Source organism: Bos indicus, chromosome 7 (assembly GCF_029378745.1).
Source record: "Bos indicus isolate NIAB-ARS_2022 breed Sahiwal x Tharparkar chromosome 7, NIAB-ARS_B.indTharparkar_mat_pri_1.0, whole genome shotgun sequence".
In the NCBI taxonomy this organism is placed as follows: domain Eukaryota; kingdom Metazoa; phylum Chordata; class Mammalia; order Artiodactyla; family Bovidae; genus Bos; species Bos indicus.
The window spans coordinates 10974532-11002175 of NC_091766.1; the positions used below are offsets into that span (position 1 = coordinate 10974532).

At 56.3% G+C, this 27644-nt stretch overlaps 1 protein-coding gene across 2 annotated transcripts; it reads right to left on the reverse strand.

Moving 5' to 3' along the window:
• Window positions 1-48: 48 nt before the first annotated feature.
• On the reverse strand, window positions 49-27640 carry TECR (trans-2,3-enoyl-CoA reductase). Of its 2 annotated transcripts, XM_019963990.2 has the most exons (13): window positions 27502-27640; window positions 3061-3111; window positions 2322-2373; window positions 1974-2018; window positions 1776-1879; window positions 1586-1701; window positions 1400-1505; window positions 1218-1290; window positions 1055-1098; window positions 901-958; window positions 733-821; window positions 389-434; window positions 49-298 (listed from the first exon to the last, which is right to left on the reverse strand). In XM_019963990.2, the coding sequence occupies exons 1-13, from the start codon at window positions 27514-27516 to the stop codon at window positions 171-173; spliced, it is 927 nt and encodes a 308-aa protein (XP_019819549.1). In that variant the 5' UTR covers window positions 27517-27640; the 3' UTR covers window positions 49-170. The 2 variants fall into 2 exon arrangements, with proteins under 2 accessions (XP_019819549.1, XP_019819548.1); XM_019963989.2 differs by lacking the exon at window positions 27502-27640 and having other exon boundaries at window positions 3061-3294.
• Between the last annotated feature and the right edge of the window lie 4 nt (window positions 27641-27644).

The following is a 27644-nucleotide window of genomic DNA, read 5'->3' on the forward strand; positions in this document are numbered from 1 at the left end:
GTGCTGGTCCCTGAACCAACCCCCCAAAGAAACACGGCCGAGTCCGAGTCCAGCCGGGCAGGCAGCTTTTATTCCAGACCCTGGAGAGCAGTGGTCCCCACTCTTCCTCCAGGAGTGGGGGGTGGGACGGGAGCCGGACCTGGCTGGGCCCAGGTGTGGGGAGCCGCTGTTCAGAGCAGGAAGGGGATAATGGGCATGCGCAGGGGCGGGTAGTCCCGGAACTCCTTCAGGTAGCTGCGGTGCTTGCCTTTAGCCCAGATGGTCATCTGGGTGAAGCCCACCAGGGAGAAGAGGGCCACTGTGGGGCGGAACCGGGAAGTCAGGAAGAGCGGGCTGCACACGGAAGGGACCAGGGGGACCCCAGAGAAGGACGGGGCCAGGGGCTCACCTGGGAGACACTGGGTCATGATGGCAAAGCCAATCCAGGACCCCACCTGTGGGCAGAACGGCCAGGTGAGGGCGGGCAGGGGTGTTCTTTTGAGGCCTCGCCCACCCTCGGGGCCACTGGGGATGGCAACCGACCTCCAGTGCTGGAGCAGCCAGCAGTGAAGTGGGGGCTGCACGGTGAAGCTGCCCAGCCTGACAACCGCCCACCCTAGGCCCCAAAAGGCCACAGTCTCCCTCGCCAAATGTTAAAGTTCAAACTGCAAAAGCAGCTACAGAGCCAGGCAGCACGCCCCCCACCAAAGGTAGCCCTCCCCAGGGAACCCCAAGCCCAGCACAGACCCTCACCTCATAGGTGTAGTTGGGGCAGGACACCAGCAGGAAGAGCCAGGTGAAGGGGTTCCTGGTGGGGTACGGGATCTTCCTGGTCTTAGACCCTGGGAAGACAAGGCAGGAGCAATGAGCCCCCGAGGGCCTGCTCCGGCGGCCACACCCCTGCCCGCGCCGGCCACTCACCAGCCGGTCGAAGGTCCCGCAGAGCCATGTGGATGGAGAAGTTGCCAAGCTGGCAGATCTGAGAGAGAGGCCGGGTCAGCTCAGAGCACCCCCCCACCCTGCCCCCCTGCCCCGCGACTCCCCCCAACCCCGCTGTCCATCCTGGCCTACTTACCACAAAGATGGCGAGCGCCAGTTTAACCTGCTGAGCTCCGTACGCTGAAGAGGAAGCCGAGAGGAGAGGCCCGTGAGGGGAGAGCCTGGGGGGGAGTGTGTGTGGGGGGGGGGGGGGGCGGGGGGCGGTGTTCACAGCGGGAGCAGGGTCCCCGGCCACTTACTGGGGGGTGTGTAGAGAGGGTGGTTGATGTAATAGGCCATCCACGCAGCGAAGCCCCAGTAGTAGGTGCAGTTCTGAAAAAGTGGGGCGGGATGGAGGCCCCGTGGAGGGCAGGACCCAGGCGAGGGGCACCAGGGAGGGCGGGGCGGAAGGGCCTGGGCCGATGTGCAGCTGGGGGCTCACCTTGAAGATGTTTCGCAAGGGCATGGTGCCGTGGGAGAAGCGGTGCACGAAGAGCGTCTCCAGCAGGCGCTTGATGTAGTGGAATGAGTGGCAGATGCAGGCGAGGCTGGGGGCGGGGAGCCAGCTCAGCGCAGGCGGGTCCGGCGGGCCCCCCACCCCACACCTCCTCCCACCGGCCCCACTCACTGCACCACCGTGTGCCGACTGGACGTGAAGTCGTATTTGCGGCCGTAGATGAAGGGCACCCGGAAGTAGAAGAGCAGGTAGATAAAGAGGGGCCCGGCGTACTCTGTCAGGAAGACCTGGGGTGGGGAGGGCGAGTCACCCGCGGGGCACCGGGAGGCAAGACTGCAGGGGAGGAGGGCTCGGCACTCACCGTCACCCAGCTGATCTGGGCCCCCAGGTCCCGGAAGTAGAGTGTGGCCGTGGTGCCCACGGGCAGCTTCTGCAGGACATCCTCATCCTTCAGGGACTTGCCCTCTGAGGAGAGTTGGGCCAGGGCTCAGGGGCTGCTGGGCCTTCGCCCACAGCCACCCTGGAGCCCGGGGGCAGCCCAGCAGACAGCTGTACTCACTGGGGTCCAGGCGGAGGGACTGGCGGGCGGGGTACCACTGTGGGTCTGTAGGGAGAGTGGGGTGTCATGGCACACAGCCTGGTGGGCTCCTCTGGGCCCCGGTGTGGCTCCGGGACACGGACCGGAAGCGCAGGAATAGCGGGATGTTGTCCTTCCGGAAGCCCTGCAAGGGCGTTCCTGCGGGTGGCCACAGGGGGGCGGCGGCCCCAGGCCAGCCCCGAGAGGCTTGGGCCACACCAGGGGCATCTCTGCAGGGCCTTGAGGGAGAGGCAGGCAGGATGGGGTCCCACCTGGAGGCCCCTGCCCAGAGGGGTCACAGGGGGCCGTGTGTCTGGGCCCTGGACTTACGGGTCTTGGTGAAAAGGTTCTTGATCTCGGCAATGGTGGCTTGGGGCTCCACCTGGGGGAAGCACAGGCCGGAGACAAGTCAGCTGTGGCAGGGAGTTTGGAGGGCCAGGGGCCCAGGATCTCTCTTGGTGAGGTGGGATGGACTGGGGTCCTAGGCAACTGCTATGGGAGGGGGAGGGTTGGAGACCAGGCCCCCCAACCCATCCAGCCGACACCACAGCCATGGGCCGGAAGGCCATTTTAACCAGGCAGCCAGGACGCCTCTGGACCAGCTGGGGGATGGTGTGAGCATGGAAGCCAAGCCTGCTTTGCCCCTCCTCTCCACCCCACCCACAGCTCCTCCCAGAGTGAAGGCCCTCAGTCTGTTCCAGCCCTCCCTGGGATGGGACCACCCCCCTCCCCTGGCCTGGCCTCAGAAAGGGGCAGGTCTCAGGACCCCACCTCCTTCCCAGGCCCCAGAGCCCTGCAGGGTCCACTGAAGCTGCACGGCCTCCTCATGCACCATGAGCTCCAGACCACACCCAGGGAACAGGGCGCTCTGCCCCCAAGGGCCAGGCGGCAGGGGCAGGCCCAGGCACAGGGACACACCCGTCCTGCACACCCTGAAGGGCAGGGGGTGGGTGTCAGGACACAGATGGAGGGGCATATGCATCTCCCTGGGGGCCAAGAGCTCAGGAAAGGAGGGGTCCCAGGCCCAGCACCCTCGGGCCCACGAAGCTGGCGCCATGGCTGGTCCTACCTTGTCCAGGAAGCACAGCTTCTCCCGGGTCTTGGCGTCCAGAATCTCCACCTCAAAGAAGAGAACGGCCTTTTTAGGTTTCTTGGTCGCTTTGGGGGGCGCAGGCCGGGGGAGGCCGTTGAGGCCAAAGCCGGGGCTGAGGCCCTGGCTGCTGTCCCTGGCCGCCAGGCTCACGCTCAGGTCCATGCTGCCCCGCTCTGCCCGCAGCAGCCAGAGTCCCCAGCTGCCGGCCGTCAGCCCCCACCACAGACCTCCCCACGCGAGGCGCTCTGGGCCGGGCCAGCGCGATCAAATTCTGCCGCGGTGCTGGAAGGAAGCCCGTGCCTGCCCTGGCACTGCCAGCTTCTGTGCAGATGTAACCTGAGTGGCCCAGCAGCCACGGCCCAGCTAAATATAAAACTGCCCCACACGGAGTCCCCCAGGAGCCACGCCGCAGACCTCCTGGGGAGGAGGGACCTGGGAGCAGCACCCCCCCCAGGCCTGGGGGGCTCCAACTGTAAGACTTTCCAGTGGACATGGACCCCCAACAGCACGGTGGGGAGATGCCCAGGATGGGCACCGAGGCGGGTCCCAGCCCAGTGCAGAGCAAGGGCCAGTCCACCAGGAGGAGGGGGAGAGGTCAGCGGGCAGCCCAGGGCCCAGCACAGCCCTCAGCGCTCCCTGGGCTTGGAGAAATCCCAGCTATTCTGAGAATCTGTGAGATAGATCATCCATTTCCCCTTCTGAGCTGCAAGGGACACTATGGATTAGTTTCCTCGTGCGTTCGTGTTCCCAGGGAAGGTGACAGATTCCAGGGTTCCCGGTGCAGAGAGCCTCGCTCTAAGTGTGGCAAGGGTCTGGAAATGCAGAAGCTTCCAGCAAGCACCCCCAGCCAATACTGAGACCTTGACCCCCACCTCCCTGGCCCCCCTCTCCACCTACTTCTCATTAGGTCCACCCAGGCCTCATTCAAAGCCACCACCAGGGCAGTCCTTCCACCATGCCAGCCCAACACGGCATCTTTGTCCAGGCTCTGAGCCCCCAGAGCCCAGAGCAGACATCCCAGGCACCCCCCAGTCTCTGAGCCCCAGGCAGGGGTGCACGGGGGCAATGCTGGGAGAGGCAGGGCTCCGAGGGGGTCTGACCCAGCCACCCTAAGCAGGCAGGCAGGAGAAGGCATGCCAGCCAGCAGTGAAGGGTGCAAACTTGGGGGAGCTGGAGTGAGGCCTAGTGGCCCCAGCCCGTCATGAAAGGTCTGAGGGCCCCAGGGCAGGGCTTGGTGCGGATCTTCATCAGGCACCGGATGCGGCAGGCAGGACTGGGTCTGACCCCGTCAGCCCTTCCCACCTGGTAGGCCCTCGTCGGAGGCAGCATGGAGAAAAGGAGTAGGACGTGGAACCCAGGGCAGGGCCCTGGACGAGGCTCTCTGAGGGCACACCCACCCACCCAGAGACCCCCACCCAGGGAAAGGGTTTCTCTCTGACACCCCCCACTGCCAGTAGGAGAGGCAGGGGGCACAGCAGGCGGCACACAGGGCTGATCCCAGGCTTCTCTCTCGGTCCCAGCCTGGGGGCTGGTAGGAAGGTGTGTGCCTTGAGGGGCTGGCATGGTGCCTGACAGACCAGACATACCCCAAAACCTCAGGACGTGAGGAGACCCTGAGGGCCTGCAAAGAGGGAAAGGGGATGGGCCTGGGTTCAGGTCCCAGCTCCCCGTGCCAGCCAGGGGTGGCTGTAGGCCTGTGAGCCATCCATGCTCCACCTGTCCCTCGTCACGGAGCCAGGGCAGGAGAGTCCAGAGCCCAAGAAGTGCTGGCCAACATTCTTGTTACCATGCTAGAGCAGGAGCCTGCCATCACCTGGGGCACGTTACTGAATGCCTTGGAGTCACACAGATGACACAATCAGACAGAAGGGCCAGGAGGAGGGGGCTGGTTGTGCCCCCCAAGCATCTAGCCCCACCCAGGGGACTCCCGGCAAAGGGGAGGGGCACAGGCGAAATGTGCCAGAAAGGGCACTGACAGCAGGTCCCCGGGCGGGCAGAGGGCCCGCAGCCCCGGGGCTGCAGACATATTAATAGTTGCCGGGTCCCCGGCGGGCAACACCCACATGTCTTTGGGACCCGTGTGGTCTGCAGGACGGCTGCACCACGTCTCCTTGGAGAGCAGGCCTCCAAGTTCCTGCTGAACCACTCAACAGCTTAAAATACAACCAGCCCCTCTCCCGGCCGGCCAGCTGCTGGGGGAGGGCTGAAATCCTACCCTCTCCCCAAACCCGGGCACCAGACCAGGACCCAGGAGGAGACAGTGGGCTGTAGAAGCCCCAACTGGCTGCTGGGAAAGGAAGCAGGGCAGCAGGAGGGGGCAGCGGGGACAGGGGCCACCCCTCCCAGCGGCCGCCGCTGCAGCTGCCGCCACCACTGCCACCGCAGCGACCGCACCCAGGCTGCAAGGAGCAGCGGCGCCCTCGCGGAGGTAAGCCCGCCCGGGGCGGGGGGTGGCGGGGGGGCAGCAAGCAAGGCCCCTGGCCTGCTGGGGAGGGGGCGGCCCCAGCTCAGGGCCACTGTGGCTGGTTGTGTCCTCCTTTCTCATGTCCTGTCCCCAAACCTCCACCCCAGAGAGGTCTGCAAGGCTCTGGGAGGGTGGGCGGGGGCTGGAGGGGTGGGTACCTATTTTGCAACTGTCTGTGCCTCTGCAATTACTTCAAGAAAGGTAAATTTTTAAAGTTTAAAAGCCAGGTAGGAGAATACACACACACACACATGCACACACACGTATGCCAGGTAGAATACAGACACACACACACACGCATGCGCACACACACACGCACACACACGTGTGCCAGGTAGAATACACACACACACACGCCAGGTGAAAAAAGCCAGATACAAAGGGGTCGCCTGTCCTGTGAAATGTCCAGAACAGGTAAACGGAAGCAGACACACAACAGAACGGTGGGAGGGGGAGGGGAACGTCAGCTGATGGGGACCTGTCTCTTTCTGGGGTGACGAGAAAGCTGTGGAATGAGACAGAGGCTGCCCAACACTGTGAATGTACTGAATGCTGCCAAACCACTTACTTTTTAATGGTTTACTGCATATTATGCGAAATTCACCTCAATAAAGTAGGGTTTTTTTGGGGGGTGGGTGTATAAACCAGTTCTAATTACCCAGAAAAAGAAAAGGTAAGAGACAAGGAGCAGCAAAGGCTCCCCACGACCCCGCCTCACCCAGACTGAGGGCCTAAATGTGGTGAACCCCACCATGCACTTCCAATCTTCAGCCCTGAGTTACCCCCCACTGCACCCCTCCCCACCCTCTGCTCTGTGCCAAGCACGCACTCACCCCCATGCTTGTCACATACACACCCCAGTGCCCGGGCCTGAAGCCAGCCTGGGTGGGGGCCCAGGACTGGGGTGAGGTGACCCGGGCGGCTGCCGAGCAGAGATCCTGAGCACGGAAGAGAAGGCTGCAGGCTCAGGACGCTCCCCGCCAAGGGAGAAGGCAGGCTAGGGACAGGGAGGAGTGAGTGGCAGAAGTTCCTGAAGGGGTGGCGTCTCCTTCTGTCCCCCATGGAGGGAAGGGACTGGGGGGACGTGGAGCAGGGCAAGAGCTTGGAGGATGAATGAAACAAAGCCCATCAGGCTAACCTGAAGTCTGGGCACTGGTGAGGCGGAGGGTGTGGCCCCAAAGCCTCGGGCACCATGGCCAGGCAGAGGACAAGGGCAGGGCAGGAGTCTGGCCTGGGGCACAGGGGACAGCTCAGCGATGGCGTCACCCAGCCCAGGAGGATTTCTCGCTCGGAGGCCCCAGGCTCTGGGCTCCAGCCAACAGCGACTCATGGGAGCACAAGGTCAGGGCTGGTGGGAGGGCAGGGTCGGACAAGGGGCAGGGTGCTGCCCACCCTGCAGGAGGGGTGGGGGGGGCGGGCTGCAGACTTGCCCCACCCCAGGGGAGTACCCAGAGACACTGCCAGGCAGTGGGGCCCGCCATTTTCCCCGCCTTCGTGGAAATGGGCAGATGCCGCTGATCAAGGCTCCATTGTAGAAAGGGGCACCCACTCCTTGAGCACCTGTTTCAAGCTAGCTCGAGGACCATAGCCTCAGGGAGGCAAGGCTCCCGGGGTGATCCCCACGTGGCAGATGAGGGAACCGGGCTTGAGAGCAGGACAGACTCGGGGCCTTTGCACATGCAGCTCTCAGTACCGGCGCTGCTCTCCCCCAGACCCCACAGGGCTCTCCCTCGCCACCTCAGCAAGGTCCCTCCTGACCATCACCTTAAAATAGCAACGCAGACATTTACCGTCTGCCTCCCACTGGATGGTCAGCTCCAGGGGGCGGAGACTGTCCTGTCCTCGGCCCTTCCCTGGCACCTAGAACACAGCCCGGGAAGAGCCGTGCTCCAGAAACACCTGCGGGAGGCCCCCTGCCCAAGGCCACGGAGCTGGGGCATAAAGCCCCTTCCCCACCAGCCTCTGAGCCAAGGCCTTTCCCTCACCCCTCCGTCACCATACTGGGGGGCTGGGGGGCCTGCCCACCACGCCAGACCCCAGAGCAGGAGCTGCTGCGGGGAGCTTTCCCCAGCCTCGTTCCAAGGAGGCCTCTGTGAGGCCTGCAGGCCACGGCCCAGCTCCGGCGACCCTGCGGGGCCCAGCATTCTGGCCGCCAGACCCTCCTCCCAGGCCCTGGGGCACCACTGACTGAAGCAAAGGGTCAGCAATGAGCCTGCTTTGGCTCCAAGGGAACCCTCTATTTTCCTTCACCAGCACCCCCAACACAGAAGGGGTTCCCCGCTGACAGGCTCCACACACCCTGCCTGCAGGCAGCACCACAGGCCCAGCAGCCCCTGACAAGGAGGCGCTGAGGTCAAAAAGACTCACCTATTTTCGGGCTGTGTGGCGCTGGGCAAGTTACCCAACCTCTCTGAGCCTCCATTTTCTCAGCTACCAAGTGGGCCGCCCTCACCTGCTATCTCACAGGATTACTTTAAGACTTACAGATAATCAGCACCACCATTCTAGTCTGTATGTGCTTGTGGGGGGGCGGTGAGGGGCGGGGGGGGGGGACAGACAACAGTGGCAAAGTTTATAACAAGAGATAAGGGGAAAACAGAGAACCGGGGATCAGGAGTGGGGAGGACAGCCATTTTAGACAGAGCGGTCAGGGAAGGCCTCCCTGAGAAAGCACACAAACATGTCCGGTCTAGAATAACTCTCACAGAAAAGTAAATGTTATCAGACCGATACTACCAAAATACAAGTGGCAGACACACGGGGTGCCAGGTCTCTTTCCTGCAAAACCTGACGATGACCCTGAAGGGGCCCGACCACACCAAGGTCAGAGGGGTGGTGCGAGGAGCTGGTGACATTGAGCCCGAACCCTAACAATAGCAAGACACGTGCTGATGGCGGAGGCGGGGCGGCACCAAGCGTCCCTGCTCTAGCTCAGCACCAGCGCTCGAGTCAGCAGCCGCGGACGCTGCCGCGCTCTCCACTGCCCCCTTGCGGCCACGGCCCGAAGGGTGCGCACAGCGGCCGGCGCTCCAGGTGAATGACCAGCGTACCTCCGTCCACGGCAGGATGAGATCAGGAGAATGTGCACTAACTGTTCTCCCACTCACCAGCCAGGCGGCCTTGGGGAGCCACTATCTCACGCTCATTCCTTCATTCGCGTATCCTTTCCCGCCTCCCCACTTCCCGCGGGCACTGCCATGACCTGCATGCGTTCTGGCGAGGGCAGGGGACAGGGAGACAGATGGTCAATAGTGGCATGTTTTAAACCAAGAGTTGTGGAGAAAAACAGAAAGGAGGCGGGGTGGGGGAGTCAGGAGCGGGGAGGATGGCCACTTCAGAGTTGTCAGGAGGCCGGCCAGTGGAAGTGGGAACACACCATGCACATGGCCACGTAGACAAGCGTTCCAGGCAGCGGGAGCAGCAAGTGCAAAGGCCCTGAGACTGCACCAGCATGTTTAACTCATTGCTGACCGAGGGGGTTTTGCAGAAACTAACGCCTGTGGCTGGTGACCTGTTATGTAAGTGATACTCATCTGTCTCTGATCAATAACAGGCAACAAAAGCCATATTAATATGTCCCTGACCAATATAATGCAAGCAGCAGACCCGGTGTGGCAGAAGCAGTGTGTGGAGGGGGAGAGCAGGAAGGCACAAATGGGGAGTGAGGGGGCTGATCACAGCGGGGGAGGGAAGGCGCAGGCACTGTGTGCCACAGGAGGGACTCTGGCTATTACTGATGCAGGTGGGAGCCACGGAGGGTTCTTGAGCAGGGGAGGGGTGTGACCTGATTCAGTTGTTCAGAGGCACCCCCTGCAAAGTGAAAGACCAGGGCAGAGGCACCAGTGGGGGCAGGAGCAGGGAGGTGACCATGGAGTAAGAAGTGGACAGACTGCGAAGACGGAAGTGACCAGATGTGCTGAGGGTCTGGATGTGGAGGTGAGAAGGGAGGGACTCTGAGGTTCTGACCTGGGCCTCAGAAGGGAGAAGCACCAAGCAGGAGGGTGGCAGGAAGGGGAGGCACCACCTAAGCCCGGGCTGGACGAGTCTGCAACTGCTGCTTTACCCCGTGGGAGCTGCCACACAGGGCCCAGGCGCCAGTTCCCAGGAGGGCTCCCGAGCCAGAAGCCAGACCCCACTCCAGCTTCCATTTCCCCATTTTCACTCACACAGCCGGGCCCAGTGTCCCTCTGGCCCCTCCTGGATGTAAACAAGACCCAGGGGCCCCAGGGCAGTCTACATCCCAGGCCCAGGCCTGAGAGTCAGCGTGGACTCCAGGTCACCTTTATCACCACCCAGTTCTGTGTGTCCTACAAGGGAACCCTCCCAACAGGAGAGGGTAAGAACTGCAGCTGTTACCCAGACACCTCTCCTCACCCCCCTTTATAGTCCCCAAGGCGGCCGAGGGAGCAGGCGCCATTAACTCCATCTCACAGATGGGGAAGCCGAGTTCCGAGGGGTGCTCCCAGCTCATGCAGCAGTAAACTGACCCCAGACTGCCCACCACACAGACTTCTAGAGCTGTGCCCCCAGCAGGCACATGCCCTGGGGAGACCCCCAGGCAGCAATGGCACAGGCCCCCTGTCTAGAGCAGGCTCTCGGGGACCCCACAGGGGCTGCCTGCCAGAGAAGGGCCCTTCGACCAGGCTGCCTTGTGCTGGGCAGCCTGGCACATCGCAGCCGGTGCCAGTGCCTGCACCAGGCAGGACTGTCGGGGTTGGCGGTGGAGGGCTCCTGAGGCTGGGGTGCAAGAGGCCTGTGGTGGGCGCAAGCCCTGCTCAGTGCAACCTCAACTCCGGATAAAGGGGCAGAGGGCCCCATGGGTCCCTCAGCCACTGACCTGGGCTCTCCCGGCCCCTACAGGCCCCACACAGGGCACAAGGGCAGCCACACTCACAGGATGGATGGAGGCCTGGCCCTGAGCAGTGTGGGCCCAACCGGCTCACCCCATTCACTAATGCAGAGTCTTCAGCACGTTCATCTAGACTCGGCAGCTCAGCGCTTTCGGCTCCCTCTCCCTTCCACTTTCCAGAAATGTCGAAGTCACACTACTCCTGCCAGGGCAGCTGAGAAAACCTTGGGCTCAGCTGCCAGGAAGCCAGCACAGGCCGCACCTGCTGGGCCAGAAATACCTCCTTCCCAGGTGGCTTCAGCTCTTGACCCCATTTCTCCAAGGTGCCTGGGGGCACTGCACAGCCTCCCTGAAGTGCTGCAGTGGGGAGGCGGGGAATGTCACCCAGGGTAGGAAAGGCAGAGACTGACCACCCACTCCTAGGGCCTCAAGCGGCCAGACGTCCCACCCCTGCTGGCCAGACGATTAATGGCAGGGTCTGAATGCCAATGTCCCTGGGCTCTGGGATCCAAGGCCAGAAGCTGGTGGAGCCCCCCCACAGGCCAGTAGTAGCCAGCCTTGCAGGGCATTCTCTGGGCACCCAGGTGCCCTGGCTGGTTGCTATGACCACGGAAGGCCCAAGATGAAGGAGCTGGAGCAACACAGCAAGACTCTGGGTCTGGGGCCCAAGAGGGCCACCACACTCTTTGACCAGCAGCCCACTGGTTCCCATGGCTCAGACCCCTCCCTGGGCAGTTACAGGCCTCCGGGGCCTCCAGAGGGCGCTGTCCTGGACACAGCTGCACCGTGAAGGCCCATTTCATTGGCAGTGCCGCCTCTAGTATGGTTTATCAAATGCATGCTTACGTTGTGCTGAGATCTTTACCTGCACAATCACCTGGGCCTGTACACTAAAGACTGCAACCCCAGCTAAGCAGCCCAGAAAACCAGGGCTGGGAAAAGAGGTTGCTCTTGCCTGAGGCACAGAACTAGGTCAGAGCCAGCCAACTTGGGCCGAAAGAATCCCACTGCCCACCCTCACACACACACACACAAAAACCACTTGCATTCTGGAGAACAGGACTAAACGCTAAATAAAGAAAGGGGGAACAAAGCCTGGACCTGATTATCTGGAAAGCACCCAGCTCCTTGCTGATGTTAAGTTCCAGAGGTTTGGATTCTGCATAACAAGTCACCTCCCCAGGGAGTGTCCTTGGGAGGCTTATCTGTTCAACTCCGGGCCCCCGTTGAACCAGGCCATGCCAAGGGCAAAGGGCCTGTCACCCCAACACCACCCAGAGGGGCGCAGGCAGGGTCAGCAGCTGTTTTGCTGTTTTCTGCCACAGGCTAAAGCCACCAATGAGCTTGGAAAACCAGTGCCATGGGGGCAGAGAGCTGCAGAGACCACAGCCAGACCAGCCTCTGTTCCTGCCCGCGCCCTGACACGGGAATGCTCGCAAGAGGGCCTGACAGAGCGCATCCCCGTGGGAGGTGTGGCAAAGGGCCCCGCCCAATGACCCTGAATCCTGCCCACCTACAAAGCCCACCTCAAGAGCCCTGACCTGGACAATGCAGATGAGAAAATAGGGACCTCTGATGGAGTCAGGCACCCACAGCTTCGAAGTTCCCAGCGACAGATGGAGGTGGCCAACTCACCCTGGGCTGCCGTCCTCAAATAGGCTCTTGCCCTTTGGACAATGCTCCAAATCCTTATCATGACAGACAGACTGCCTGACTGACTGACATGCCCTCGGTGAAACTCTCAGCCAACCCCCCTGCCCCAGTCGCTCCCTACCCAGTCCCTGCCCCCTCCCTCAGCCGTCAAGCAGGGTGCCAGCACCCAGCCTCCACCAGCTCGAGCTGGCCTTGTCACCCCACTTTACAAACAAGGCAGCGGAGGCTCAGGAGTCACAGGCTCCAGGGGCAGGGCCCCACCTGTTTTTGCTCCGTAGAACTGAATGCTCGTCCTCCAGAACCGTCCCTGACCCCAGACTCTGGGAGGACGGCCCAGACCTGCAACCCTGCACACCCTGGCCAGGTCAAGGTTGGTGATCACATCTGGTCTCTCTGCATCTCTGGCAGGAAAGCGCTGTCGGGCCAGGGAGCTGGAAGAAGGGACGCTGGAGCCCTGTGGACACAGGCTGACAACACGCTGACAACAGGCTGACCAGCAGGGGGCGCTCGTCCAGGCTGACTCCCGACCCGCGCACAGCACGCCCAGCTCCACGTGCAGCAGGAAGGTCAGTTTTGCGCGCGACAGCCCAGTCTGAGACCCATGTGGCCGGCCTTAATGCCCACAGCAGCAACAACAGCTAACACCTCCTGTATACTCCCAACGTGCAGGCGGGGAGGCAGGTCCTGACACAAATTATCTCCTTTACTATTACTCCCCTCTTCCAGGTGAGGACACTGAGACTCATTCCACTGTAAAAGCAGTGACTGAATAGTGACTAAATACCTACTACATGCCAGGCACTGTTAGGGACTCTGGGGAGTTCAGCCCTGGAAGGACAGCCCGGAATCCTTGCCCGTGTGGAACTGCCACTTTAGCAGGGAACACAGACCATAAAATAGTTATAGGGACTTCCTTGACCTCCAGAGGTTTAGACTCCATGCATACACTGTAGGAGACATGGGCTTGATCCCTGGTAAGGCAATGGCATCCCACTCCAGTACTCTTGCCTGGAAAATCCCATGGACGGAGGAGCCTGGTGGGCCGCAGCCCACGGGGTCACTGGGAGTCAGACATGACAGAGCAACTTCACTTTCACTTTTCACTCTCATGCATTGGAGAAGGAAAGGGCAACCCACTCCAGTGTTCTTGCCTGGAGAATCCCAGGGATGGGGGAGCCTGGTGGGCTGCTGTCTATGGGGTCGCACAGAGTCGGACACGACTGACGTGACTTAGCAGCAGCAGCAGCAAGGGAACTAAGATCCTACATGCTCTGTAGCATGTCAATAAATAAATAAAACGGGACAGGGAGTGGCAGGTGAAGGGAGCCGGCAGTTTCACATAAAGTGGTCAAGAAAGATCTCCCCCGAAAGGATGTTGAGCCAAGCCCTGAAGGTGATTAAGGAAAGGGCAGTTGAGAGATCGGAGGAGAGCGTCCACGCAGAGGAATGCCCTGTGCAAGGGTCCTGAGGTGCCGCCTGCTCGGTGTGCTTAAGCAACAGAGCCAAGGCTTCTGTGGCTGGGGATCAGGGTAGTGGGGGGAGGAGAGGAGGTGAGGACAGGGAGCTGATGGGTCATGCAGGGTCTCCCAAGCCCGGTGAGGACTATGGCTTCTACTCTGACTGAAGTGGGAGCCATGGGGGTTCTGGGCACCAGAGGGATGTGACATGACGACTTCTTAAAGGACCCCTCTGAACTATATATGGGAGAATAAGGATGGAACCCGGAAGACCAATAAGAAGTTATCAAGATAAAAAAAAAAAAAAAAAAAAGAAGTTATCAAGATAAAGGATGGCTTAAACCAAGAGGCCAGCAAACTATGGCCCACAGGTTAATTCTGGCCCACCACCTGTTTTTGTACAAGCTAAGATGATTTCTACACTTTTAAGTGGTTAAGAAAAAAATCAGAAGCCTATTGCATGGCACATGGGAATTATATGAAATTCAAATTTCAGTATCCACAAAGTTCACTGGAACGCAGCCATGCTCCCGGGTTGACAGATCGTCCAGGGCTGCTTCTGTGACAGCCGCAGGGTTGAGAAGCCGTCAAGAGGCTGTATGGCCAGAAAAGCCTTGGGCTTTACCATCTGGCCCTTCCCAGGTAGAGTCTGCCAATCCCTGGCCTGGGCCTCATGATGGCAGCAGGGTTGATGAGAAGCAGTTATATTCCACAGGTATTCCCAAGGCAGAGGTACATTATTTGCCAATTCCGGGACATGAGGCGTGAGGGAAAGAGGTGAGTCAAACAGCCTGGGGCCTGGTGATGAGAAGACTGGAACTGCCATTAACTGGCAGGCGTGGGTGTGGGGAAGTGGGAGTCACGCAGATCATGCAGGCTGAGGTTGGGGTGGGGGGTGGGGGGGAATCCAGGCTCAGTTTTGGACATGTTAAGTCTGAAATGCTGACTGAACACCCCAAAGAGATTCAGCTCACTGAGAAACACCACTCCTCCTTCCTGTAATCACATGGAAGCATCTGTGAGCAATCTGGGTGCTCTATGAACACGGGTCATGTATGTGGCTTCCCAGGTGGCTCAGTGGTAAGGAACCCGCCTGCCAATGCAGGAGTCCCAGGAGACGTGGGTGAATCACTGGGTTAGGAAGATCCCCTGAAGGAGGAAATGGCAACCCATTCCAGTATTCTTGCCTGGGAAAATTTCATGGACAGAGGAGCCTGGCAGGCTACAGTTCAAAGAGACTATGACTGAGTAAATGAGCACGCACACATATCCCTAAAATAATTTTGCTGATTGAATGTATCCCCCAACACATTTTTAAGTTGACAATACTTTTTCACCTGAGCTTGAACAGTTGCAAAAGATGTCATTTCTGGCCTACTGCAGATATTGCAAATTCTATATAAAATTTATGGGGCTCTGTTAAATCTCACCAGGGTCTAAATACCTAAGTAGCTTCCTATCTACCATCATTCCACTTAAAAAAAAAAGGCTATAAACAAGCTCCTTAATATTTGCTCCTTTTTTGCCTTGAAGTTGAATTCTATTCGCTACCCTCCTGCATTGAATTTTATTCAAATACAGGATCGTGATTGAAGGTTTGTGGGGTGTTTTTTTTTGGCTGTGCTGGGTCTTCATTGTGACTCACTAGTTATCTCCAGTTGCAGAGCACAGCAGCTACGCTTCGTGGTGCTCGGGCTTCTCACTGCAGCGGCTTCTCCTGTTTCGGAGCACGGGCTCTAAAGTACGTGGGCTTCAGGAGTTGCAGCACATGCGCTTCCTTGCCCCCAAGGCATGTGGGATATTCCCAGACCAGCGATGGAATCTGTGTCCCCTGCATGGCAGGCTGATTCTTAACCACTGGACCACCAGGGAAGTCCCTGATTGAAGGTTATTACTGAGCATCATATCTACTGCTCAAATTGAAATTTCTTACGAACATTTTCATGACCTAAGGTTCTAAGTGTAAAGAGAAAATCCTTCAGGATGAGTTATCATTACATTATCAGCTAAACATAAACTATGAATCAACAACCATCACTAAACATTAACCATAAACAGCAGGTTATCAGCACTGCATCTCTAGATGGCATGGATGTACCATTTTCCCAATCAGGTCATGTAGCCAAGGTGACTATTTCTTATTGCTAGAATGAGATAGAGCTTTTATTCTGACATTTCTTTATTCAAGTAAACACTAAGAAGCCATATTCACATAAATAAGCAGATGAGTATAGACAGGGTCTTGTTAAAGCAAAAAAGTCCCCAATTCTGTGAACTCCTTCTGAGTTACTGGCCCAAAGTCTCACGGTGACCTAGTCTCAGAAATATCTGTAAGGTCTTCCAGCTACCGTTAGGCACCACTCCACTGTTTTTCTGAAAGCAGTGACTCGTGACCCGGTCCCAGGGCCTGGCGTTGCTCACTTTCTCAGCCCCGCGCAGGTCCCCAAGAACACACAGTACGGCAGCCACTGCCCAGTCAGGGTGTGAAAGAAAGAGTCCGTATCCCAGTCCAGTCTCAGCCCCAGGAGCTGCCCAGCTCCCAGGCAACACGTGGCCCAGAGGAGCTCCGAGCAAGCCCATCAAACCTTCCCATACATAAGCCAGAGGGCTCTGCCCCACAGCGATCCCGCTCCCTGTGCTCCTTGCAGACGCCTGGCCCAGGCCAGGGAGCCCACAGAGCCCTGGACCCTGTGTCCAGTGCCCAAGCAGAGCAGGAAGGGGTTCCTACACAGAGACCTGCGAAGGGCTCAGCCACATATGGAGGGCATCTCAAACCCCCAAGAACCCCTTCTGCTGGCTGAGAAGTTCCCGTTCTTCATCTGCTCAGGCAACACTGACTGAGACCCTCACTGCGCCAGGCCTGTGCAGGGTGCTAAGCTCGATGATGAACAGAAAGACCTGTGTGCAGCATGCCAGGCACTGGCCCAGATGCTCGGATACCATGGCCAAGTGCCCCCTCACCCCCCGCCCCAGCCCACTGGGTCTGCTCAGGCTCAAGGGGAATATGGGCAAAGAATCTATTACATAACACGAGGTCAGGATGAACCAGCTGCTGGGAAGAAAAGAGCTGGGCAGGGAGCCCAGAGGACCACAGGAGGCGGTCAGGAAAGGCTTCTCTAAGGATGTGAGACTTGAGCCAAAGTGATGGCCAGCATGAGGCTCCCGGAGGAAACTGCAAAGGCCCTGGGGCAGCACACAGGTCGGCAAGGCTCGGGAACATCCAAAGACTGGATGCAGCCCAGTGTGCTCAAAGGCACGCAGCTGCGGAGCAGCCTTGGAGTGGAGGCCGAGACGAGTCCTCCAAGTGTGAGTCCCGGGAGCGGCAGTGGCTCAAGTGCCACAACCCGGTTTGGTTTGAGAAGGAACCCTCTTGCTGCTCGGGACAAGCGTGGAAGCAGTGACCGTCTTGCAGACAGCCCAGGCCAGAGACCCTGGCGGCTTTGATGAGAGCATGAAGGTGGCAAGCACTGAGAAAAACGCCCTAATTCCTGGATCCTTAAGTGTCACTGACTCAAAACAAGCTGCTCTTTTTTTTTTTTTTTTTTTTTGAGGGGGGACACATATGCCAACATTAGATAAATGGGTGGACAGATACAAATCATAAGATGCATCCCAACTTCAGGAACATGAAAATGCTGAGGGGAAAGATGTACATCGTGGAACAAAGAGAGGAGAGTAACTACCAAGTGAAAGAAGACTCTGACGGAGGAGGGCAGGGTTTCTGGAATACTGAACAGGCCTAGCCACGTCCATAAAGGGAAAGGTAGTTTAACAGAAAATACTCAGCTACAGCTATTGCAGGAGGGGCGCTGGAAGCTGCCCTTGGTTGCCTGCCCCCGTCCAGTGCTGCCTCTGAGCAGCTTCACAGGTCAAGACCCTCAGAGCCTCCCCCAACCCCACAGGGCTCGGCCAGCTCGGCTCCAGCAGAGAGAGTGAAATGAAGCAAGAGGAAATGAGCCCCGGAGTCTTCAGACACCGCTCCCCACGCTTTCTCCCCAGATGGTGCAGGTTCGCAGGCCCAGCTGGAGAGACGGGAAATGCTGCAATCTACCGAGGCCCCCGGGGAGCCCGGATGCAGTGCTCAGAATGCGTAGTCGCGGGGCCCACTTCTCAGATGGCGCCTGGAGGAGCCTGGCAGGAAACATTACTGGGGCCTGCCCGTCACGGTTAGTGCTTCCTGTAGAATTTCCATGTCATCCCTACATGAACATTCAGAGTTCAAGCAACTTAGAGTCAAAAACAGGGGGGCAGAAATGGCCAAGTTCCAAAGTACCAAAAGATAAGCAGGCGCCCACACTAACGCACCAGAGCTACAAGTGCCCTCAGTTAAATCCACCAGTTCCAGGGAACTGCCAGGCACCCCGCAAGCTGGAGGGTCCTCCTGATCGCTGGATGTGGGACAGTTTGGGGGGAGGCATGGACGATGCAGCTAACTGCCTGAGCCCGCCCAGCCTGTTCCCGTGGGTCTCTAACAGGCAGGGACACAATCACTTGATCCACAGCGGGTGTGACAGAGGACAGCCTCACACTAACAGCTCTCTGAAGCTGCTAAGTGCCACTCGGAGAACCAAAACAGGAGCAGCGAGAAGGTGACAAGTGTGGCCTGGGTGGCTCAGAGGGAGCCTTTCGGAGGAAGTGACATTCAAGTTGAGACCTGAATGATGGGATGTGAGGATGGGACGAGCAGAGCTACCTCTCTGGAATCTGGCCCAGCACTGGGATTTCCCGGCTCAACCCCAGCCTGTCCCTCTGTGGATGCCACCTCCAGCCAGGAGACTGCAGGAGATCTGATTCTCCAGAGTGGACTCAACAACACACTGTTCCAGGCTATACGTATCTTCCCGAGAATTCTGCTGTTACCCTCACCACCCCCCACCAGAGACACGCTCTGCCAACCGCACCTCCTGAGAAGCATCAATTCGGCAACTCCCCCAACCCACCCCTCTTCTTCTAGATTAGCTTCCTGAGGTGTCCTGGGAGACAGCTTCTCCTAACAAGAAGACCAGAAGCTACAGCTCTCGGACCCGCTCCAGTTCAGCCTGCCTCCGGTTACTCTATGAAGCCCCAGCTGCTAGTGTTAAACTGTGTGTGTGCTCAGTCTGACTCTTCAACCCCATGGACTGCAGCCTGCCAGGCTCCTCAGTCCATGAGATTTTCCAGGCAAGAACACCAGAGGGGGTTGCCATTTCCTCCTCCAGGAGATCTTCCCGATTCAGGGATCAAATCTGCGTCTCCCATGTGATTGGCAAGCAGATTGTTTACCACTGCCCTCCCCACCAGCTTGAAAGGCCCACTCACACCCAAAGGCCAGGTAACGTTCCCTCAGGCCCCTCACACAATGGGCATGGTCCCCAGCCATTGCTCCCTGGTCCTTTTAAAGAGGAAAACAAGAATTCAGAAGGCCCTGAGACCAAGAACTCTGCAGTCTCCCGGGGTACCTGAATGGCCCATGAGCTCTGCTTACATAAGAGACTGGTTCGAGCAGGGACAGGGCAGGGAGAGGGCTATGCCAGCCTGCCAGTCACCACAGGCTACTGAGAGGCCCTTTATCCCCCAGAGGACTGAGAGGCTCGTGGCCCATCTCTAACCACTGGACTGGGGGTGGGAGCAGGGAGTGCTGAATACCACCCACAACACAGTTGTCAGTAATAAGGAACAACTACTCTCACATGTTTATATAACACACACCACAGTGGGAGCACTCTCCAAGGACTCAATAAACTGCTCTCTGAAAGTTAAGCTTTTGGGCAACATCAACAGGAAAAAGGACCTCCATCGCCAGTGAGTCCACAGATATCGTTGCAAAGCCTGGCCTGATCAGCCCCATCACTCATCATACAACCACTTAGCCTGGCCTCCAGACCTCTGCCCAAGCTGAGCTCCTCCCTTCCCGGAAGACTTCTTTCAGGCTTCGGCTTAGACGAAGAGACCCTGAAGGTAGAGTCCACTTTCCTGGCATACAATAGGTACAGAGAAGAAAAAAAAAAAAAATGTCAGAAGGAATGAACTAGTAAATAGACAATGGAGGACTTCTCTTGTGGTCCAGTGGTTAAGAATCCACTTTCCAATGCCCGGGACCTGGGTTCAGAAAATAAGACCCCACATGGCTCGGGGCAACCAAGCCCACTCACTGCATCTACAGAGCCCGGGTGACACAACAAAGACCCAGGACAGCCAAGGGGGAAAGAAAAGGGAGATGGGCTGGAGAACAGGTGATTGGAGCCTGCACGGCAAAGTGTCCAGACCAGCAGGAGCTGCTAGCAACCTGTGCCAAGACGAGGAGCAGGCCCACAGGCCGGCTTGGCAGGTCCTGGGCTCGTCATGCCCAGGTTCCAGGAGGAGGGGGACAACAGGAAACAGTGGCCAGGGTGGACCCAGGGCTTAAAACCACCTGTAAAGCCAACTTCCCTTGGTAGGAACCATTAAGAATGGGTCACACGGGGCCACCTCAGCCCAATACACGCAACACTGGACTCATCCAGTGCAGCAAGAACCCACTCGCCCTTCTACACCCGGTGGGCCTGACCCCAGGCAGAAGATACATTCACCCACCCGTTCACAAACCTCCCTCAATCGTCCAGGTGCCAGGGAAGCTGCAGGAACAAGACACCAACAGCCCCTCCCCTCATGGAGCTCACTCTGTCCAGGTAGGAAGGCCATCAAGTTCCCAAATGAAACCACAACCACAGCCCAGGGAGGGCCAGAGGAGAGGAACAGGCTGCAGCGGTCCCTCTCCAGCAGGACAGTCAAGGAAGGCCTCTATGATGACAATGAAGGTAAGCTCTCAATGAGAAGAAAGCAGGCACAGGAAAAACAGAGGGAAGAGCATTTCTGGCCGGGAGAAGGGCTTATGTGCAAGGCAGGAATGTGGCGGTATATGTTCAAGATGAAACCAGCCCAGCAATGAGTGAGGTCAGCAGAGGGCAGAGGACAAGAAGCTCTGAGGGTGGTGTTCTGAGGTGCAGAGTGCTACGATCCTCCCTGCCCCAGAGACCCTCTGGCTGCTGCTGGGCGAGGGCCAAGAACAGACACAGTGGTGCGCCTGTAAGGAAGGAGGTTGTGACAGGCATCAGAGGGGACCAGGCCCACTCTGGGCACCTGTTTCCTGGAATGGTTCTTTCTCTCGATGTTAGAAAGTGGGTTCTGACTGTGCTGTGACTTCACTGACAGTCCTCCCACAGAGAAGGACAGAACAGCTCATTCCAAAACGTGGCTTCAAGGTGTGTGACATCAGAACCATCATGGGCTTCTGGGCTTCTTCCTCCATCTCTGGGCATACTGTTTGGCACAACTCCATCTCCAGGAGCCCGCTGGGTCTTGTTCATTAACACATCTGGAGATGTTCTAGAAAGAACGCATGCAGAAAGTATTCCAGGTAGCCTCACTGATACAGCTCTGTCCTTGACCACCTAATGATCTGGACCTTGACCCCGGACCAGTGTGCTGACACTTCAGATGGCCCAGGGGCTCCATGAGACAGGTGTCTTTTTAGTGGGGGAAAAAAAATATTTATTTATTTAGCCATTCTGGGTCTTAGCTGCAGTACACAGGATTGATGATCTTTGTTGCGGCATGCAGGATCTTTGGTTATAGCAGGTAGGATCTAGTTCCAGACCAGGGATGGAACCCGGGCCCCCTGCATTGGAAGCATAGAGTCTTACCCACTGGACCACCAGGGATGTCCCAAGACAGGTGTCTTTACCCTGGCTTCACGGATGAGACAACTGAAATGTTCCAAGACAGTCAAGTAACTGTCCTGAGGGTAGAGCTGGTGGCCTGCCTTTAAAGGTCACGGCCACTGAGCCACACTTCATTCCTTCCGCAACGCGTGGTCGCTTGGGCCCACCCACAGCAAAGCCCACTTTGGGTCTAGTAGAATCCAGGCCCTGCCATTCACCAGCTGTGAATTCACACTGCTTCCCTACTCTGGGTCCCAGTTTCCCCATCTCTCAAATAAGGGTAAGAGTACCAGCTTCACAGGTTCATTTTGAGGAGTCGATAGATAAAAAGCACTTAGAGTAAGCACTGTATCAGTAGTGACTTTCCTCACAATGCTCTGGCTGTGGCCAGGTATTAAAACATTCTCAGCTGCCACTGTCAATATCAGCAGGAGGGTGTTAAGATCTAGCTTGAACTTGACCAACCAGCCCAAGGTCTCCGGGCCTTTCTCATCTGGCCAAGCCTGTCAATCAAAGTACAGGGCTCCCCACCAAACTCAATTGCATTAACAATGTTACCACACGCACAGCTGTCAACTCTCCACCTTTCTCACTGCTCAGGAACCAGTTACTCAAGAGGCTCTGCCAGGCTCAGGGTTCCCCATCCCCACTCGAGCCCCTCACCATTCTCTCCAACAGCTGTCCCACCCTGCGCCCAGCTGCCCACCCACCACCACCCGCCACCCGTACTGCCACCCTTACCACTTTGGTTCTTCCCACCCACCTCCTCACCTCAGCCCCGCCTCCTCCCCCAGGCCCCGCCTCCTTCCCCCAGGCCGCGCCTCCTCTCCCTCTCTCAGGCCTTAGGACCACGGTGTAGTTCAGCTGCTGCTAAGTTGCTTCAGTCATGTCTGACTCTGTGCGACCCCATAGACAGCAGCCCACCAGGCTTCCCCGTCCCTGGGATTCTCCAGGCAAGAACACTGGAGCAGGTTGCCATTTCCTTCTCCAATGCACGAAAGTGAAAAGTGAAAGTGAAGTCGCTCAGTCGTGTCCGACTCTTAGCAACTCCATGGACTGCAGCCTACTAGGCTCCTCCATCCATGGGATTTTCCAGACAAGAGTACTGCGAGTGGGGTGCCATTGCCTTCTCCGGTGTAGTTCAGTAGAACTAGTTAAATGTTAGCTGCTGTGCTGCACCTATCTAATGCTCACCAGAGCAGTAATTCCTTGAAGGGATAACCTGTGAGGTAGGGCCCATGGTGCCCAGCGGTGTGCAGGTCATGAGTAACTTGGGACTGGAGAAGAGGGAGGGTCTGCCTGTAGCATCTGCCTCAGTCCATGGTGTAAATACAACCCCTACCCACACCCTCTGCTGATTTCAAGCTTAGCAACCTGATGTCCCTGAAGGCAAGGTTGGGAAGAATGGAGCCAAAGTCAGCCACCGAGGGCACACCACCACCAGGATCCCCATTTTATAGATGAGAAAATTGGCTCGAGAGGCTACAGAATCTACGGGCTCCATACTTCGTGCCGGGCAGTTATGGATCTGAACCTAGCCCTGACCCAAAGCTTGGTAGGCTTTTCTGTCTTCCCAGGGAGGATACCACCCCACCCTGTGTGGCTCTGGGGAAGCACCCCTTATCTGAGAGTTCTAGAACTCACTGAGGCCTGGGGGCAATGAGATTCCAAGAAGCAAGGGGGTGAGTAGCTGAAGTGTAGAGCCACAATTCTAATGGTCAGAGAAAGGGGCTCACCAGGAGAATCGCCAGTGTAAGCCTCCACCTGCTCAGAGCCTGCAGGGCATAGAAAAGCCTAAAAACCACCCCAACCCCACAGGCTCCTGGTCTGACACACGCTAACACAAGAAAGGTCCCAAAAGCTCACCATGATCTGAAGCTACCCCATCCCATCTAATTCACCTCCGGAACTCCAAGGGGCAGCCCATCCAACGTGAGGGCAGAGGGGCTCTGTCTGTCAGAGGACCCCACAGGGGCCCTCCCATCCTCCCTCCAGGGATGCTGGGTACTCAGAACAGCACAGCACAGCCACCAACCCAACTAGCATCAGCAGGGAATCATCACAGGGACAGAAACTGGAGCCAGGCAAACAAGAGACCAAGGCCCAGCACCACTGCTTGCTGGTTCCGTGACCTTGAGCAACTTAACTGACTTCTCTGGACCTCAGTTTCCTTCCCTGTTAAGTAGAAGTAACACTAATGCCCACCTGATCAGGTGCTCACAGGCCTCAGCAACCACCGGTGGCTCTTACTACCAGCACTGCCAGCATCCCCAACATTACCATGGCTCTGGCTCTTCTACAGACAAACCTAGGTCTGGATCCTGTCTCCACCACGATGTGACCTTGGACAAGCTCCTTCACCTTTCCAAGCCTCAGGTTCTTTATCCACAAAACGGAGGAAGGAGGAGTATCCAACTCTCAGGGGTTTTGCAAGGACACAAGAAATGTGACCTGCCCCTGGTATCCGGCAACAAAAAGGAGCCCAGGGGCTTCCCTGGTGGCTCCGTGGTAAAGAATCCACCTGCCAACGCAGGGAACACAAGTTTGATCCCTGATCTGCGAAGATTTCACATGCGCTGGAGCACCCATTGAGCCCGCATGCTGCAACTACTTAAGCACAGGCAGAGCCTCTGGTCTGCCACAAGAGAAGCCACTGCAATGAGAAGCCTGTGTGCCACAACTTGAGAAAGTCTGTGAGCAGCAATGAAGACCCAGCACAGCCAAATAAAAAGGAAAAAAAAAGTGACCCAGAAAGAGGCGGATCATAACCAGGCTCCCCCCCCCCCCCCCCCCCCGCCCCCGTCTGTAATTAAACAATCAATCCCAAAAGCGTTTTCGGAAGGCCTGCTGGATGCAGCACACAGCAGGGTGTGAGTGAAGAGATCAAGCAGGCCCCATCTCAGAACACAATGCTGCTGCTGCTGCTGCTAAGTCGCTTCAGTCGTGTCCCATAGACGGCAGCCCACCAGGCTCCTCCGTCCGTGGGATTCTCCAGGCAAGAGTACTGGAGTGGGTCGCCACTGCCTTCTCCATCAAAACACAATACCTTCCTACAAACAGGCACCAAATTTAATGTGCAGAAGTCAGAAACCTGCATGTTAACACAGCACTTGATGGCTACAAAAACCCAAATTATCCCTCACCTTCTACTTCAAAGGGACCCAAGGATTCAGAAGGAAAAAAGTACATGAGACAGCAGACACTTAAGATCCCACCTCCCAGGTTAAACAGATTTATATTTCACTCTATTTATTACAACAAATTCCTTAAAAAAAGAAAAAGACATATCTGAAGCCCTCACTATGCCTTTTCCTCCCGTTCCATCCCTCCCCAAGCAATGGTTCCTCTTACTGTGTAATTCCCATACATTTCTAACCTCATATTACAATTTATCCTTTAATTAGGTGTCTATCCACAAAAAAAACACATATAAATCTCATTTGGTATGTTTTTTTAAATTTAAAAAACCTTTTGCTATTTGCTTTTTTCTACTCAACATGATGTCTGGAGATTTATTAAAAGTGAAGTGAAGTCGCTCAGTAGTGTCCGACTCTTTGCGACCCCATGGACTGTGGCCCACCAGGCTCCTGAGTCCGTGGGATTCTCCAGGCAGGAGTACTGGAGTGGGTTGCCATTTCCTTCTCCAGGAGATCTTCCCAACCCAGGGATAGAACCCAGGTCTCCCACATTGCAGGCAGGCACTTTACCATCTGAGCCATCAGGGAAGTTTAAAGGACCAAGTAAATCAAACTAAATTGCTTTTCATGTGAAGAAATCATGCACAACAGTTAAAATAAATGAACCAGTGCTGTGTGCAGCACTCCTCTTTTATAAACACCCCTTATGATATAGTTCCAACAATTTCATAATGTTATTATTGGCCTTTTCTGTCACAATTATTTTGCTCCGAGGAGCTCAGAGAGATTAAGTAATCTGCCCTAGGCTAGTTATTTAGTGAGTGGCAAAAATCGCCCCTCCAGCCGGAATCCTAGCTGCCTCAAACATCAGATATCAACCCTCATTCACTTCACTGTGTCACTGAGCGAGTCCCGAACCTTTCTGAGCATCAACTCTCTCTCTTGTAAATTACACTCCATAGTCTCCAAGGGCTCTATCCCAGTCAAAAAGGTCTTTCTGGTGGGTGTTAATCACCCAGTGGTTTAGGGGTTGCTTTGTTGGGGGGGGGGGGGGGGCGGGGCGTTGGGCAGGTGGAGGGATGTGGAAGAACACACTTAGTCCCAAATAGAAATACAGTCTTTCTCAAGGTGTTAAATGTGAAGGAAAGAATCTCTGCTATTTTTATTGATCTGCAACAAACACCTGTAATAGAGTTGATCAGCCTGCTGTGCAAACTGGGCTGAGAGATATTTTACCCTTGTACAGCAACCCTGGAGCTACCACCTCAGTGCTTATGTGTCAAATGTCAGCAGAGAATGATAACACAGAACATGGAAATATAACAACTTTATTTTTTTCCTCCAAGGTCACTTTGAACAGTGGGTTTGAAGCTTCTACTTCCAGGAGGGGCAGGGTTTGAGTGTCCTCCTGATCAAGCCATGACCCTAAGGCTGTGACAAGCTTGCAGAACAAAAGTGTCCACCCCAAGGATCCTTAGGGGCCTACCTTATCTGCCTGCCAACTACTAAAACTAACTCCATTTTGTCAAAGGCCACATGTATCTCCCATCCTCCGTCTTTCAAACTGAATGTGGTTTTTTCTCCAGGGTTACAGAGAGGCTTTGAAAGGTAAAACTGTATTAGAAGAACTGTATTAGAAGAATTTCACTCTACAATCATAAAGTTGAAAGAGGCATAAGAGATTACTAAATTCTACCTCCTCATTTTTGTGCCACGTCAAAAAATCATTAACAACTTCTGGGTTAAAGGTTTCAAAAGATTCTGGGTAAATTACCACAGAAAGTAATAACAGTAATAGTAGCAGTAGTAAAGGGAGTGGGCAGAAGCAGTGGTATTTCACTAGCAAACAAAAATCAGACTGTCTCCTTACACTTATATGAACCACCTAACATGATTAAATTCAAAGAGACAGAAAGTAGGATGACAGTTGCCAGGGGCTGGGCAGAGGAGAGAAGGGGGTTAGTGTTTAATGGGTAGGATTTCTGTTACGCAAGATGAAAACAACAGAGTTCTGGAGGTGGATGTGGATGGTGGTTATGGTGGCACAACAGTGTGAATGTACTTAATGCCATTGAACTGCACCCTTTAAAATGATTAAGACGGTAAATTTTATGTGTATTTTAACACACTTTTTTAAACCCGGGAAGGGGAAAAAAAAGTTTCTCACCTGGCTAATTTTCATTTGGGGACCAGTATGGCAAAGTGGTTAGCAACTGACACTCTGGAGTCCTGAGTTTTTCTCTGTCCTGCATTTACTAACTAGCTGGGGACCTTTGAGCAAGTCATTTGACATCTCTGAGACTGTTTCTTCATATACAGAAACAATAATAAGTCTCCTATCTCACAAGGCTGTGAGGCTAAGAAAACAAGGTAACAGACACTCACTGGCAGAAACGTAACACTCTCTAAATTATTATTATGAACTTTAATAATAAATTAATCATTTAATGCTACTTATAAGCCAGCAATAATGAAATTATTAATATTATATTATCAGCTAGGTTGATAAGTTCATCAGAACACTTCGTTTTAAGGGTAAAAGAGGCCCCAGTTAGGAGTCAGAAGCCCTGAACCTCAAAAGTGGCTGTGGGTGTGAGATTCCTCCTCGGTGACACGCAGGACTTGACGGAGATGATCTCTTAGATTAACAGAAAGCAAAGATCAGCTTTGCTGTTCAGCAGGAGCCAGCATTGCAGCTACACCTCCTTCACCGCCTAAGCCGCTCAGGGAGCCGTCCCGGGCGAGGGAAGGGGTCCAAAGGTCATGCCAGAGAGGACAGACTGCAAAGCCCCTTTCTAAGCCCGAGGCGAAGGCACGGTGCAAGGTTTGTGCAAGACACCCTCAAGAGTGAGAGCAAGGGTTCCACACCCTCGTTCCTCCCCTACCTACAATTCATCCTGCATGGGGAGCTGCGAGGAACCTGCAAGCTTCCCAGGTCCTGCAGAGACCCCAAGAAAAGGCACCCCCAAAACAGCCAGGGTTGCAGAATTATAAATACCTCCCCCGCACATGCGCACTGAAATTTACGAGTGGTCCTGGGCACAACGCGTGCCTACTGCGCCTGCGCCGTCCGGCTCCTTTTCTGGGCACAGGACGTAAAACGGGGAGCCGATTGTCTCACGAAATCGAAAAATAAGGTCTGCGGCAGTCGCTCAATCCCCGTTTTCTCTTTTCTTACCTCATAGTGCTTCATGGCTCCCCCGCACGGCAGCTGCTTCTCCTGCTACCTGCGCACGCTACACCACAGAGTACCTCACGCGGTGACGACCGCCGCGCGAGACTAACCGCGGACCCGCATCCGCCCCGCCCCTCCCTGCCGCT